General features: G+C 53.4%; 1 protein-coding gene across 3 annotated transcripts in view; it reads left to right on the forward strand.

The window, feature by feature from the left end:
* si:dkey-49n23.1 (semaphorin-3D) overlaps positions 1-930 on the forward strand; it is a 49,381-nt gene extending 48,451 nt beyond the window's left edge. For all 3 annotated transcript variants that reach the window (XM_056438197.1, XM_056438195.1, XM_056438196.1), the window contains exon 19: positions 525-930. In XM_056438197.1, the coding sequence (XP_056294172.1) occupies positions 525-926 (402 nt within the window). In that variant the 3' untranslated portion in view covers positions 927-930. The remainder of the gene's footprint in view (positions 1-524) is intronic.
* The last annotated feature ends 11,748 nt before the right edge of the window (positions 931-12,678 follow it).

Consider the following 12,678-nt stretch of genomic DNA (forward strand, 5'->3'; position numbering starts at 1 on the left):
CATGCGGCCCTGACCCCTCTACGTGAGGCCCTGACTCCTCTACACGAGGCCCTGACCCCTCTACGTGAGGCCCTGACCCCTCTACGTGAGGCCCTGACCCCTCTACACGAGGCCATGACCCCTCTACATGAGGCCCTGACCCCTCTACATGCGGCCCTGACCCCTCTACACGAGGCCCTGACCCCTCTACACGAGGCCCTGACCCCTCTACATGAGGCCCTGACCCGTCTACACGAGGCCATGACCCCTCTACATGAGGCCCTGACCCCTCTACATGCGGCCCTGACCCCTCTACACGAGGCCCTGACCCCTCTACATGAGGTCCTGACCCCTCTACACGAGGCCCTGACCCCTCTACACGAGGCCCTGACCCCTCTACACGAGGCCCTGACCCCTCTACGTGAGGCCCTGACCCCTCTACCCGAGGCCCTGATCCCTCTACGTGAGGCCCTGACCCCTCTACACGAGGCCCTGATCCCTCTACGTGGGGCCCTGGTCCATCCTGTCGTCTCTCTCTCCGTCAGCTCCGTCAGGGCGATGGTGCCCGCCGCCTCCACATGAAGCGGGGGTTGCTGGTTCAGCGCCTGCAGCCGGCTGACTCGGGCCTCTACAGCTGCTCCAGCCAGGAGCGGTCCTACAGCCGGGTGCTGGCCCGGTACCGGCTCCACGTCATCCCCGCCCACAGCCTCCAGCAGCGGGCCCCGGGGACCGGGCTCCCGGGCCAGTCGGCGGGTCACGGGAACTCCTGGGCCCCCCAGCAGCACCTGAAGGGCTACAAAGACCTGCAGTTGGGGCCCGGCGGCCGGAGCCAGGACCAGAACCCGGACTGCAGGCAGCTCTGGCACCGAGAGAAGCGGCGGCAGCAGAAGCTGAAGCAGGAGAGCAGGAAGGCCCGCGTGAGGAGGACCCCCCCCGAGACCCTCTAGACCCCGAAACCCTCTAGACCCCCCCCCCCCGAGACCCTCTAGACCCCCTGAGACCCTCTAGACCCCGAAACCCTCTAGACCCCCGAGACCCTCTAGACCCCGAGACCCTCTAGACCCCGAAACTCTATAGACCCCTGAGACCCTCTAGACCCCGAAACCCTCTAGACCCCCGAGACCCTCTAGACCCTGAGACCCTCTAGACCCCCGAGACCCTCTAGACCCCCAAGACCCTCTAGACCCTCTAGACCCCAAAACCCTCTAGACCCCCTGAGACCCTCTAGACCCCAAGACCCTCTAGACCCCGAGACCCTCTAGACCCCCAGAGACCCTCTAGACCCCAAAACCCTCTAGACCCCTGAGACCCTCTAGACCCCGAGACCCTCTAGACCCCGAGACCCTCTAGACCCCCCAGAGACCCTCTAGACCCTCTAGACCCCAAAACCCTCTAGACCCCCTGAGACCCTCTAGACCCCCGAGACCCTCTAGACCCCCAAGACCCTCTAGACCCCCGAGACCCTCTAGACCCGCGCCAGAGACCCTCTAGACCCCAAAACCCTCTAGACCCCCTGAGACCCTCTAGACCCCCGAGACCCTCTAGAACCCCGAGACCCTCTAGACCCCAAAACCGTCTAGACCCCCCAGAGACCCTCTAGACCGCCCCAGAGACTCTGTGTAGACCCTCTAGACCCCAAAACCCTCTAGACCCTCTAGACCCCCGAGACCCTCTAGACCCCGAAACCCTCTAGACCCCCCCCCGAAACCCTCTAGACCCCCGAGACCCTCTAGACCCCGAAACCCTCTAGACCCCCCCCCCGAAACCCTCTAGACCCTCTAGACCCCCGAGACCCCGAAACCCTCTAGACCCGCCCCAGAGACCCTGTAGACCCTCTAGACCCCTGAGACCCTCTAGTCCTCTAGGATCCACAGACTGGACCACAGAACCAGAAGCTAACGGGCCGGCGTCTACGTCCTTTTGAAGAAGTTCTTTCATCGGTTATTGCGTCATGATGAACCTGCTGAGCGGCTCCTGGTTCCTGGTTCCTAGCTCCTAGCTCCTAGCTCCTGGTTCATCTGACCCTGTCAGTTTCAACCCGTTGGTTGTGGCCTTGCTATGCTTAGCATTAGCTTAGCATTAGCTTGTGATGTCACAGCTGTGGTTCTGTGACAGTAAAGTTCTCCTAACAAAATTTATTTCACTTCAAGTGAAACTTTATTTACAATATTTTCACCTCTTTACCTACTTGACTGGAGCTTATTACTACATTATTACTACATTAATTCTGTATAATTACTACATTATTACGGCATTATTAATACTAAACGTAGATGCACTTTTACTTACCCACAATCCATCACTTCAACGATCCTTTTTCTACCCAAAAGATGAATGGCCTGACCCCGAGGTGTACGAGTATCAGCACCGCACAATGCAGACATAAATATAACTATATATGAATGACAGAACAATGCCCTGCTACACATTGACTGAGTTGATGTACATGTTTTATAAAGGTTGCCGTGGAAACGCACCAAATGGACTGCGGTGAATATTCCTGATGTAAAGCTGACTCATGATTATTATTCACATCCATGTGTGACGACTCTCTTCTTCCTCTCTTCGTTTCCTCCACTCTTTCCTCGGTGTTTAATTGAACTTGTGTGTTTTCTCATCAGAAAAATGTATTTCACAATTATTACATGACATGTCATTTAGCAGACGCTTTTATCCAAAGCGACTTACAATAAGTGCATTTCAACCTAGAGTACCAACTAAGAGCAACAAGAATACAGGAAGTAACATTTCCTCAACATAGTCGAACTACAAAAGTACCACAATAAGATATTTAAGAGCCACTGAAGTGATAATCTGTGTTTTAATCCAGATATAGTCTAAAGGTGTGTTTTCAGTCTCCGACGGAAGATGTAGAGACTTCCTGCTGTCCTGATGTCAGTGGGGAGCTCGTTCCACCACTGAGGAGCAGGACAGCAAACAGTCTGGATGTAGAGTGATGAGCTCGAGGGGGAGGAGGCACAAGACGATTGGCTGTTGCCGAGCGGAGCGAACGTGCCGGGGTGTACGGTGTGACCACATCCAGGATGTAGACGGGGCCCGATCCGTCTAGAGCACGGTACGCCAGGACCAGTGTTTTGAAGCGGATGCTTTAACATCCAGACAGAGAAGTCATGTGATCTCTTACTCTTCCTGTGTTCCTTTGACCTCTCACTCAGTCCCTCCCCTCCCACTCACAACGCCGGCAACCGCCTTGACTACATTTCCACTAGAAGCTGCTCTACCTCCAACCTCACTGTGACTCCTCTCCATGTCTCTGACCACTTCTTCATCTCTTACTCTCTCTCGCTCTCTGGTACTGACAACCCACCCTTATCTACAGACTCTGCACCTGTACGGAGCAACATTCGCACCCTCTGCCCCTCCTCCCTGGCCTCCTCTGTCCTCCTCCCTGGCCTCCTCTGGCCTCCTCTGTCCCTCCTCCCTGGCCTCCTCTGTCCCTCCTCCCTGGCCTCCTCTGTCCCTCCTCCCTGGCCTCCTCTGTCCTCCTCTCTGGCCTCCTCTGTCCTCCTCTCTGGCCTCCTCTGTCCTATCTGCTCTCCCCTCAACTGGCTCCTTCTCACTCATGCAGCCTAACTCTGCCACAGACACTCTCCTCTCTTCCCTGTCTTCATCTCTTGATTCTCTTTGTCCTTTAATCCTCTCCTCTCCGTGGTTGTCGGACTCGGTGCGCGCCGAGAGAGCCACCCTGCGAGCGGCGGAAAGGAAATGGCGAAAAACGAATCAAGCGGAAGACTTGCTCTTCTATCAATCTCTCCTCATTCTCTACCTCTATCTCTGCAGCCAAAAGCTCGTTCTACCTGACCAAAATTCAGTCTTCCTTCTCTAACCCTAAAAAACTCTTCTCTATCTTTTCCAACCTCCTTGATCCCCCCTGGCCCCTCCTCCTTCCACCCTTTTGCCGATCCACTTTGTCGACTACTTTACAAACAAGATGGACGACATCCGCTCCTCCTTTACTCATCCATCTTCTATCACCTCACCAACACTAACTTCTTCATCCCCCTCTCTTTCCTCTTTCACCCCCCTGTCTCCCAATCAAGTTCTTAGCTTGGTGACCTCCGCTGACCGACCACCTGCGCCCTTGACCCCGGCCCGTCTCCCATTCTCCAGGCTATTGCTCCTGACCTTCTGACCTTCCTCACCCATCTTATTAACAGCTCCCTCTCAACTGGCTGTTTCCCTAACTCTCTGAAGGAGGCGAGTCAACCCTCTCCTGAAGAAACCCACGCTTGACCCGTCTGAAGTCAGCAACTACAGACCGGTCTCTCTTCTTCCTTTTCTCTCCAAAACTCTGGAGCGAGCTCTCTTGAGCCAAGTGTCCTCCTATCTCCACAGGAACGACCTTCTTGACCCTCACCAGTCTGGAGACAAGGCCACTCGACAGAGACTGGCCTCCTTGCTGAGCAGCTTCACTCTGCTAGAGCAGCCTCTCTCCTCTGTCCTTATCCTTCACTCTGCTAGAGCAGCCTCTCTCTCCTCTGTCCTTATCCTTCACTCTGCTAGAGCAGCCTCTCTCTCCTCTGTCCTTATCCTTCACTCTGCTAGAGCAGCCTCTCTCTCCTCTGTCCTTATCCTTCACTCTGCTAGAGCATCCTCTCTTCTTCACTCTGCTAGAGCAGCCTCTCTCTCCTCTGTCCTTATCCTTCACTCTGCTAGAGCATCCTCTCTCCTCTGTCCTTCACTCTGCTAGAGCAGCCTCTCTCTCCTCTGTCCTTATCCTTCACTCTGCTAGAGCAGCCTCTCTCTCCTCTGTCCTTATCCTTCACTCTGCTAGAGCATCCTCTCTCCTCTGTCCTTATCCTTCACTCTGCTAGAGCAGCCTCTCTCCTCTGTCCTTATCCTTCACTCTGCTAGAGCAGCCTCTCTCTCCTCTGTCCTTATCCTTCACTCTGCTAGAGCAGCCTCTCTCCTCTGTCCTTATCCTTCACTCTGCTAGAGCAGCCTCTCTCCTCTGTCCTTATCCTTCACTCTGCTAGAGCAGCCTCTCTCTCCTCTGTCCTTATCCTTCACTCTGCTAGAGCATCCTCTCTCCTTCACTCTGCTAGAGCAGCCTCTCTCTCCTCTGTCCTTATCCTTCTGGACCTTTCTGCAGCATTTGACACCGTGAACCACCAGATCCTGATCTCTTCTCTTCAGGAACTGGGGATCTCAGGCACTGCACTCGCTCTATTCTCTTCCTACCTTAACGACCACAACTACCGGGTAACGTGGAGAGGATCTGTGTCCCCTCCTCTTCCTCTCACTACTGGGGTTCCTCAAGGCTCCGTCCTGGGTCCCCTCCTCTTCCTCTCACTATGGGGTTCCTCAAGGCTCCGTCCTGGGTCCCCTCCTCTTCCTCTCACTATGGGGTCCCTCAAGGCTCCGTCCTGGGTCCCCTCCTCTTCCTCTCACTATGGGGTCCCTCAAGGCTCCGTCCTGGGTCCCCTCCTCTTCCTCTCACTACTGGGGTTCCTCAAGGCTCCGTCCTGGGTCCCCTCCTCTTCCTCTCACTATGGGGTCCCTCAAGGCTCCGTCCTGGGTCCCCTCCTCTTCCTCTCACTATGGGGTCCCTCAAGGCTCCGTCCTGGGTCCCCTCCTCTTCCTCTCACGATGGGGTTCCTCAAGGCTCCGTCCTGGGTCCCCTCCTCTTCCTCTCACTACTGGGGTTTCTCAAGGCTCCGTCCTGGGTCCCCTCCTCTTCCTCTCACTATGGGGTCCCTCAAGGCTCCGTCCTGGGTCCCCTCCTCTTCCTCTCACTACTGGGGTTTCTCAAGGCTCCGTCCTGGGTCCCCTCCTCTTCCTCTCACTACTGGGGTTACTCAAGGCTCCGTCCTGGGTCCCCTCCTCTTCCTCTCACTATGGGGTTCCTCAAGGCTCCGTCCTGGGTCCCCTCCTCTTCCTCTCACGATGGGGTTCCTCAAGGCTCCGTCCTGGGTCCCCTCCTCTTCCTCTCACTACTGGGGTTACTCAAGGCTCCGTCCTGGGTCCCCTCCTCTTCCTCTCACTACTGGGGTTACTCAAGGCTCCATCCTGGGTCCCCTCCTCTTCCTCTCACTATGGGGTCCCTCAAGGCTCCGTCCTGGGTCCCCTCCTCTTCCTCTCACTATGGGGTTCCTCAAGGCTCTGTCCTGGGTCCCCTCCTCTTCCTCTCACTACTGGGGTCCCTCAAGGCTCTGTCCTGGGTCCCCTCCTCTTCCTCTCACTATGGGGTCCCTCAAGGCTCCGTCCTGGGTCCCCTCCTCTTCCTCTCACTATGGGGTTCCTCAAGGCTCCGTCCTGGGTCCCCTCCTCCTCCTCTCACTATGGGGTTCCTCAAGGCTCCGTCCTGGGTCCCCTCCTCTTCCTCTCACTATGGGGTTCCTCAAGGCTCCGTCCTGGGTCCCTCCTCTTCCTCTCACTATGGGGTTCCTCAAGGCTCCGTCCTGGGTCCCCTCCTCTTCCTCTCACTATGGGGTTCCTCAAGGCTCCGTCCTGGGTCCTCCTCTTCCTCTCACTACTGGGGTTCCTCAAGGCTCCGTCCTAGGTCCCCTCCTCTTCCTCTCACTATGGGGTTCCTCAAGGCTCCGTCCTGGGTCCCCTCCTCTTCCTCTCACTATGGGGTTCCTCAAGGCTCCGTCCTGGGTCCCCTCCTCTTCCTCTCACTACTGGGGTTCCTCAAGGCTCCGTCCTGGGTCCCCTCCTCTTCCTCTCACTATGGGGTTCCTCAAGGCTCCGTCCTGGGTCCCCTGCTCTTCTCTCTGTACACAAATTCTCTCGGCTCTGTCATTCGTTCGCATGGCTTCTCCTACCATAGCTATGCTGATGACACCCAACTGATCGTCTCGTTTCCACCGGCCGAAACACGGGTGGCGGCGCGAATCTCTGCCTCTCTGACCGACATCTCTCAGTGGATGTCTGCTCACCACCTGAAGATCAACCCTGACAAGACCGAGCTACTATTCCTTCCAGGGAAAGGCTCCCCACCCATGACCTGACTACCACCTTCAACAGCTCTGTGTTGGCCCCTACCCTGACTGCCAGGAACCTCGGGGTGACACTAGACAGTCAACTCTCCCTGACGGCCAACATCACTGCGACGACGCGTTCCTGTAGGTACATGCTGCACAACATCAGGAGAACACGGCCTCTTCTTACTCAGAAGGCGGCACAGATTCTGGTCAGACAGGTCTATAGAGAGACAGGTCTGTAGAGAGACAGGTCTATAGAGAGACAGGTCTGTAGAGAGACAGGTCTATAGAGAGACAGGTCTGTAGAGAGACAGGTCTGTAGAGAGACAGGTCTATAGAGACAGGTCTGTAGAGAGACAGGTCTGTAGAGAGACAGGTCTGTAGAGAGACAGGTCTATAGAGGGACAGGTCTGTAGAGAGACAGGTCTGTAGAGAGACAGGTCTATAGAGACAGGTCTGTAGAGAGACAGGTCTATAGAGAGACAGGTCTGTAGAGAGACAGGTCTGTAGAGAGACAGGTCTATAGAGAGACAGGTCTGTAGAGAGACAGGTCTGTTGAGAGACAGGTCTGTAGAGAGACAGGTCTATAGAGAGACAGGTCTGTAGAGAGACAGGTCTGTAGAGAGACAGGTCTACAGAGAGACAGGTCTCTACAGACCTGTCTCTCTATAGACCTGTCTGACCAGAATCTGTGCCGCCTTCTGATGACCTGCAACTTCTTGATGTTAAACTCAGACAAAACCGAAGTAATTTTAATCGGCCCTGAGCACCTCAGAGATCAATTATCTGGTGATGTGGATTCTGTAGACGGCATTGCCCTGGCATCCAACACCACTGTAAAGAATCTTGGCGTTATCTTTGATCGGGACTTGTCCTTTAACTCCCACGTAAAGCAAATCTCAAGGACTGCATTCTTTCATCTACGTAATATTTAAAAAATCAGGCACATCTTGTCTCAAAAAGATGCAGAAAAATTGGTTCACGCGTTCGTTACTTGAGACTGGATTACTGCAACTCCTTATTAGCAGGCTGCTCTAATAAATCTCTTAGGTCCTCCAGTTGATCCAGAATGCTGCAGCTCGTGTTCTCACTAAAACTAAGAAAAGAGATCACATCACTCCTGCACTAGCTGCTCTGCACTGGCTCCCAGTAAAATCAAGAATCACTTTTAAAATTCTTCTCTTAACCTACAAAGCCTTGATTGGTGATGCTCCATCATATCTTAAGGAGCTTGTCGTACCATATTGCCCCACTGGAGAGCTACGCTCACTAAATGCGGACTACTTGTAGTTCCTAGAGTCTTAAAAAGTAGAATGGGAGCCAGAGCCTTTAGTTATCAAGCTCCTCTTTTATGGAACCAGCTTCCAATTTCAGTCCGGGAGGCAGACACAGTCACCTCGTTTAAGAGTAGACTTAAGACCTTCCTCTTTGACAGAGCTTATAGTTAGGGCTGAATCAGGTTTGCCCTGGTCCAGCCCCTTGATATGCTGCTATAGGCTTATAGCTGCGGGGACGTTTTAGGATGCACTGAGTACCTATCTCCTCTTTTTCTCTCCTTAAGGATGAATTTTCATCTCTCAATCACACGTTACTAACTCTGCTTTCTCCCGGAAGTCCTTTTGACTTTCGTCTCATGGGGTCATCGGACCCTATGAGACGGCATAGATCCTATCTGCCTGATGGATCGTCTGGGTCGTGGAATTCCTGCTCATGACTACGCCACTGTCCTGTTGAGACTCCGCCCTCCTCCTCCCCACCGCCATCTGCCTGATGGATCGTGGAGGTCTCCATCGTGGAATATGCCTACTATGAACTATTCATACACTCTGTCATATTCATTGAATGTATTTTAACTCTAAATCTGTCCTTCTGTACACATTACATCTATTGCATCTGTCCATCCTAGGAGAGGGATCCTCCTCTGTTGCTCTCCTCCAGGTTTCTTCCCTTTTTTTCCCCCTGAAGGGTTATTTGGGAGTTTTTCCTGGTCCGATGTGAGGTTTTGGGGCAGGGATGTCTATGTGTACAGATTGTAAAGCACTCCGAGACAAATTTGTAATTTGTGAAATTGGGCTATACAAATAAACTGAATTGAATTGAATTGTAGAGAGACAGGTCTATAGAGAGACAGGTCTGTAGAGAGACAGGTCTATAGAGAGACAGGTCTGTTGACTCTCGCCTCCTTCAGAGGGAAACAGCCAGTTGAGAGGGAGCTGTTAATAAGATGGTGAGAGGTCAGAAGGTCAGGAGCAACAGCCTGGAGGATGGGAGACGGGGTCAAGGGGCCAGGTGGTCGGTCAGCGGAGGTCACCAAGCTGAGAACCTGATTGGGAGACAAGGGGGTGAGAGAGGAAAGAGAGGGGGATGAAGAAGTTAGTGCTGGTGAGGTGAGAGAAGATGGATGAGTCCATCTTGTTTGTAACGTAGTCACAAAGTGGCAGAAGGGTGGAAGGAGGAGGGGCCAGGGGGATGAAGGAGGAGAAGATAGAGAAGAGTTGATGGGTGAGAGAAGGAAGACTGCATTGTGTCAGGTAGAACCAGCTTCTGGCTGGAGAGAGAGAGGAAGAGAAGGAGGAGAGGAGAGGAGCACCGAGTCAGACCACCACGGAGAGGAGAGGAGCACCGAGTCAGACCACCACGGAGAGGAGAGGAGCACCGAGTCAGACCACCACAGAGAGGAGAGGAGCACCGAGTCAGACCACCACGGAGAGGAGAGGAGCACCGAGTCAGACCACCACGGAGAGGAGAGGAGCACCGAGTCAGACCCCCAGAGAGGAGAGGAGCACCGAGTCAGACCACCACGGAGAGGAGAGGAGCACCGAGTCAGACCACCACGGAGAGGAGAGGAGCACCGAGTCAGACCACCATGGAGAGGAGAGGAGCACCGAGTCAGACCACCACGGAGAGGAGAGGAGCACCGGTCGTGTCTTAAAAGGACAAAGAGAATCAAGAGATGAAGAGAGGAGAGTGTCTGTGGCAGAGTTAGGCTGCATGAGTGAGAAGGAGTCAGTTGAGGGGAGAGCAGATAGGACAGAGGAGGCCAGAGAGGAGGAGAGAGAGGAGGCCAGAGAGGAGAGGAGGACAGAGAGGAGGACAGAGAGGAGGACAGAGAGGAGGAGAGAGAGGAGGAGAGAGAGGAGGACAGAGAGGAGGCCAGAGAGGAGGAGAGAGGAGGACAGAGAGGAGGCCAGAGAGGAGGACAGAGAGGAGGACAGAGAGGAGGCCAGAGAGGAGGACAGAGAGGAGGAGAGAGACATGGAGTCACAGTGAGTTAGAGGGAGAGCAGCTTCTACTGGACATGGAGTCAAGGTGGTTGCCGGCTTTGTGAGGAGGAGGAGGGACTGAGAGGTTAAAGGAAGACAGGAAGAGTCACAGGTCACATGACTTCTGTCTGGATGTTGAAGTCGCCCAGGAGGAGGAGCGTGTTCCGAGAAGGTCGACAGGAGGACGTCGAGCTCTTCCAAGAGATCTCCCAAAGAACCAGGGGGAGAGAACAACCATGTGTCTTTGTCCTCCGAGTCTTGACTCCAAGGGAAGACTCCTATGTCTTTGTCCTCCGAGTCTTGACTCCAAGGGAAGACTCCTATGTCTTTGTCCACCGAGTCTTGACTCCAAGGGAAGACTCCTATGTCTTTGTCCTCTGAGTCTTGACTCCAAGGGAAGACTCATGTCTTTGTCCTCCGAGTCTTGACTCCAAGGGAAGACTCCTATGTCTTTGTCCTCTGAGTCTTGACTCCAAGGGAAGACTCCTATGTCTTTGTCCTCCGAGTCTTGACTCCAATGGAAGACTCCTATGTCTTTGTCCTCCGAGTCTTGACTCCAAGGGAAGACTCCTATGTCTTTGTCCTCCGAGTCTTGACTCCAATGGAAGACTCCTATGTCTTTGTCCTCCGAGTCTTGACTCCAATGGAAGACTCCTATGTCTTTGTCCTCCGAGTCTTGACTCCGATGGAAGACTCCTGTCTTTGTCCTCCGAGTCTTGACTCCAAGGGAAGACTCCTATGTCTTTGTCCTCCGAGTCTTGACTCCAATGGAAGACTCCTATGTCTTTGTCCACCGAGTCTTGACTCCAAGGGAAGACTCCTATGTCTTTGTCCTCCGAGTCTTGACTCCAAGGGAAGACTCCTATGTCTTTGTCCACCAAGTCTTGACTCCATGGGAAGACTCCTATGTCTTTGTCCACCGAGTCTTGACTCCAAGGGAAGACTCCTATGTCTTTGTCCTCCGAGTCTTGACTCCAACGGAAGACTCCTATGTCTTTGTCCTCCGAGTCTTGACTCAAAGGGAAGACTCCTATGTCTTTGTCCTCCGAGTATTGACTCCAACGGAAGACTCCTATGTCTTTGTCCACCGAGTCTTGACTCCAACGGAAGACTCCTATGTCTTTGTCCTCCGAGTCTTGACTCAAAGGGAAGACTCCTATGACTTTGTCCTCCGAGTCTTGACTCCAACGGAAGACTCCTATGTCTTTGTCCTCCGAGTCTTGACTCCAAGGGAAGACTCCTATGTCTTTGTCCTCTGAGTCTTGACTCCAAGGGAAGACTCCTATGTCTTTGTCCACCGAGTCTTCACTCCAAGGGAAGACTCCTATGTCTTTGTCCTCTGAGTCTTGACTCCAAGGGAAGACTCCTATGTCTTTGTCCTCCGAGTCTTGACTCCAAGGGAAGACTCCTATGTCTTTGTCCTCCGAGTCTTGACTCCAAGGGAAGACTCCTATGTCTTTGTCCTCCGAGTCTTGACTCCAAGGGAAGACTCCTATGTCTTTGTCCACCGAGTCTTGACTCCAAGGGAAGACTCCTATGTCTTTGTCCACCGAGTCTTGACTCCAAGGGAAGACTCCGATGTCTTTGTCCACCGAGTCTTGACTCCAACGGAAGACTCTTATGTCTTTGTCCACCGAGTCTTGACTCCAACGGAAGACTCCTATGTCTTTGTCCTCCGAGTCTTGACTCCAAGGGAAGACTCCTATGTCTTTGTCCTCCGAGTCTTGACTCCAAGGGAAGACTCCTATGTCTTTGTCCTCCGAGTCTTGACTCCAACGGAAGACTCCTATGTCTTTGTCCACCGAGTCTTGACTCCAAGGGAAGACGCCTATGTCTTTGTCCACCGAGTCTTGACTCCAACGGAAGACTCCTATGTCTTTGTCCTCCAAGTCTTCACTCCAAGGGAAGACTCCTATGTCTTTGTCCACCGAGTCTTGACTCCAAGGGAAGACTCCTATGTCTTTGTCCACCGAGTCTTGACTCCAACGGAAGACTCCTATGTCTTTGTCCTCCAAGTCTTGACTCCAACGGAAGACTCCTATGTCTTTGTCCTCCGAGTCTTGACTCCAACGGAAGACTCCTATGTCTTTGTCCTCCGAGTCTTGACTCCAAGGGAAGACTCCTATGTCTTTGTCCTCTGAGTCTTGACTCCAAGGGAAGACTCCTATGTCTTTGTCCTCCGAGTATTGACTCCAACGGAAGACTCCTATGTCTTTGTCCTCCGAGTCTTGACTTAAAGGGAAGACTCCTATGTCTTTGTCCTCCAAGTCTTCGTCTGATGAGTCACGCTGACGCTAAAGACCCGATCCGGTTATGAGCCCAAGTTGGTGCCAATTACCTCCAGCCGCGTTGACACCGCCCCTTGGCCTTTGGTATTCAAATGCAACTCAGCTGAAACCAGGTGATGAGCGCTTGTTCAATCAGTGAAGATTCAGGTGTCGGAACACAGGACTCAACTATCTACCAAAACAAATCCTACAACAGGACAG

This window comes from Pseudoliparis swirei, chromosome 18, assembly GCF_029220125.1.
Source record: "Pseudoliparis swirei isolate HS2019 ecotype Mariana Trench chromosome 18, NWPU_hadal_v1, whole genome shotgun sequence".
Taxonomy (NCBI): Eukaryota; Metazoa; Chordata; class Actinopteri; order Perciformes; family Liparidae; genus Pseudoliparis; species Pseudoliparis swirei.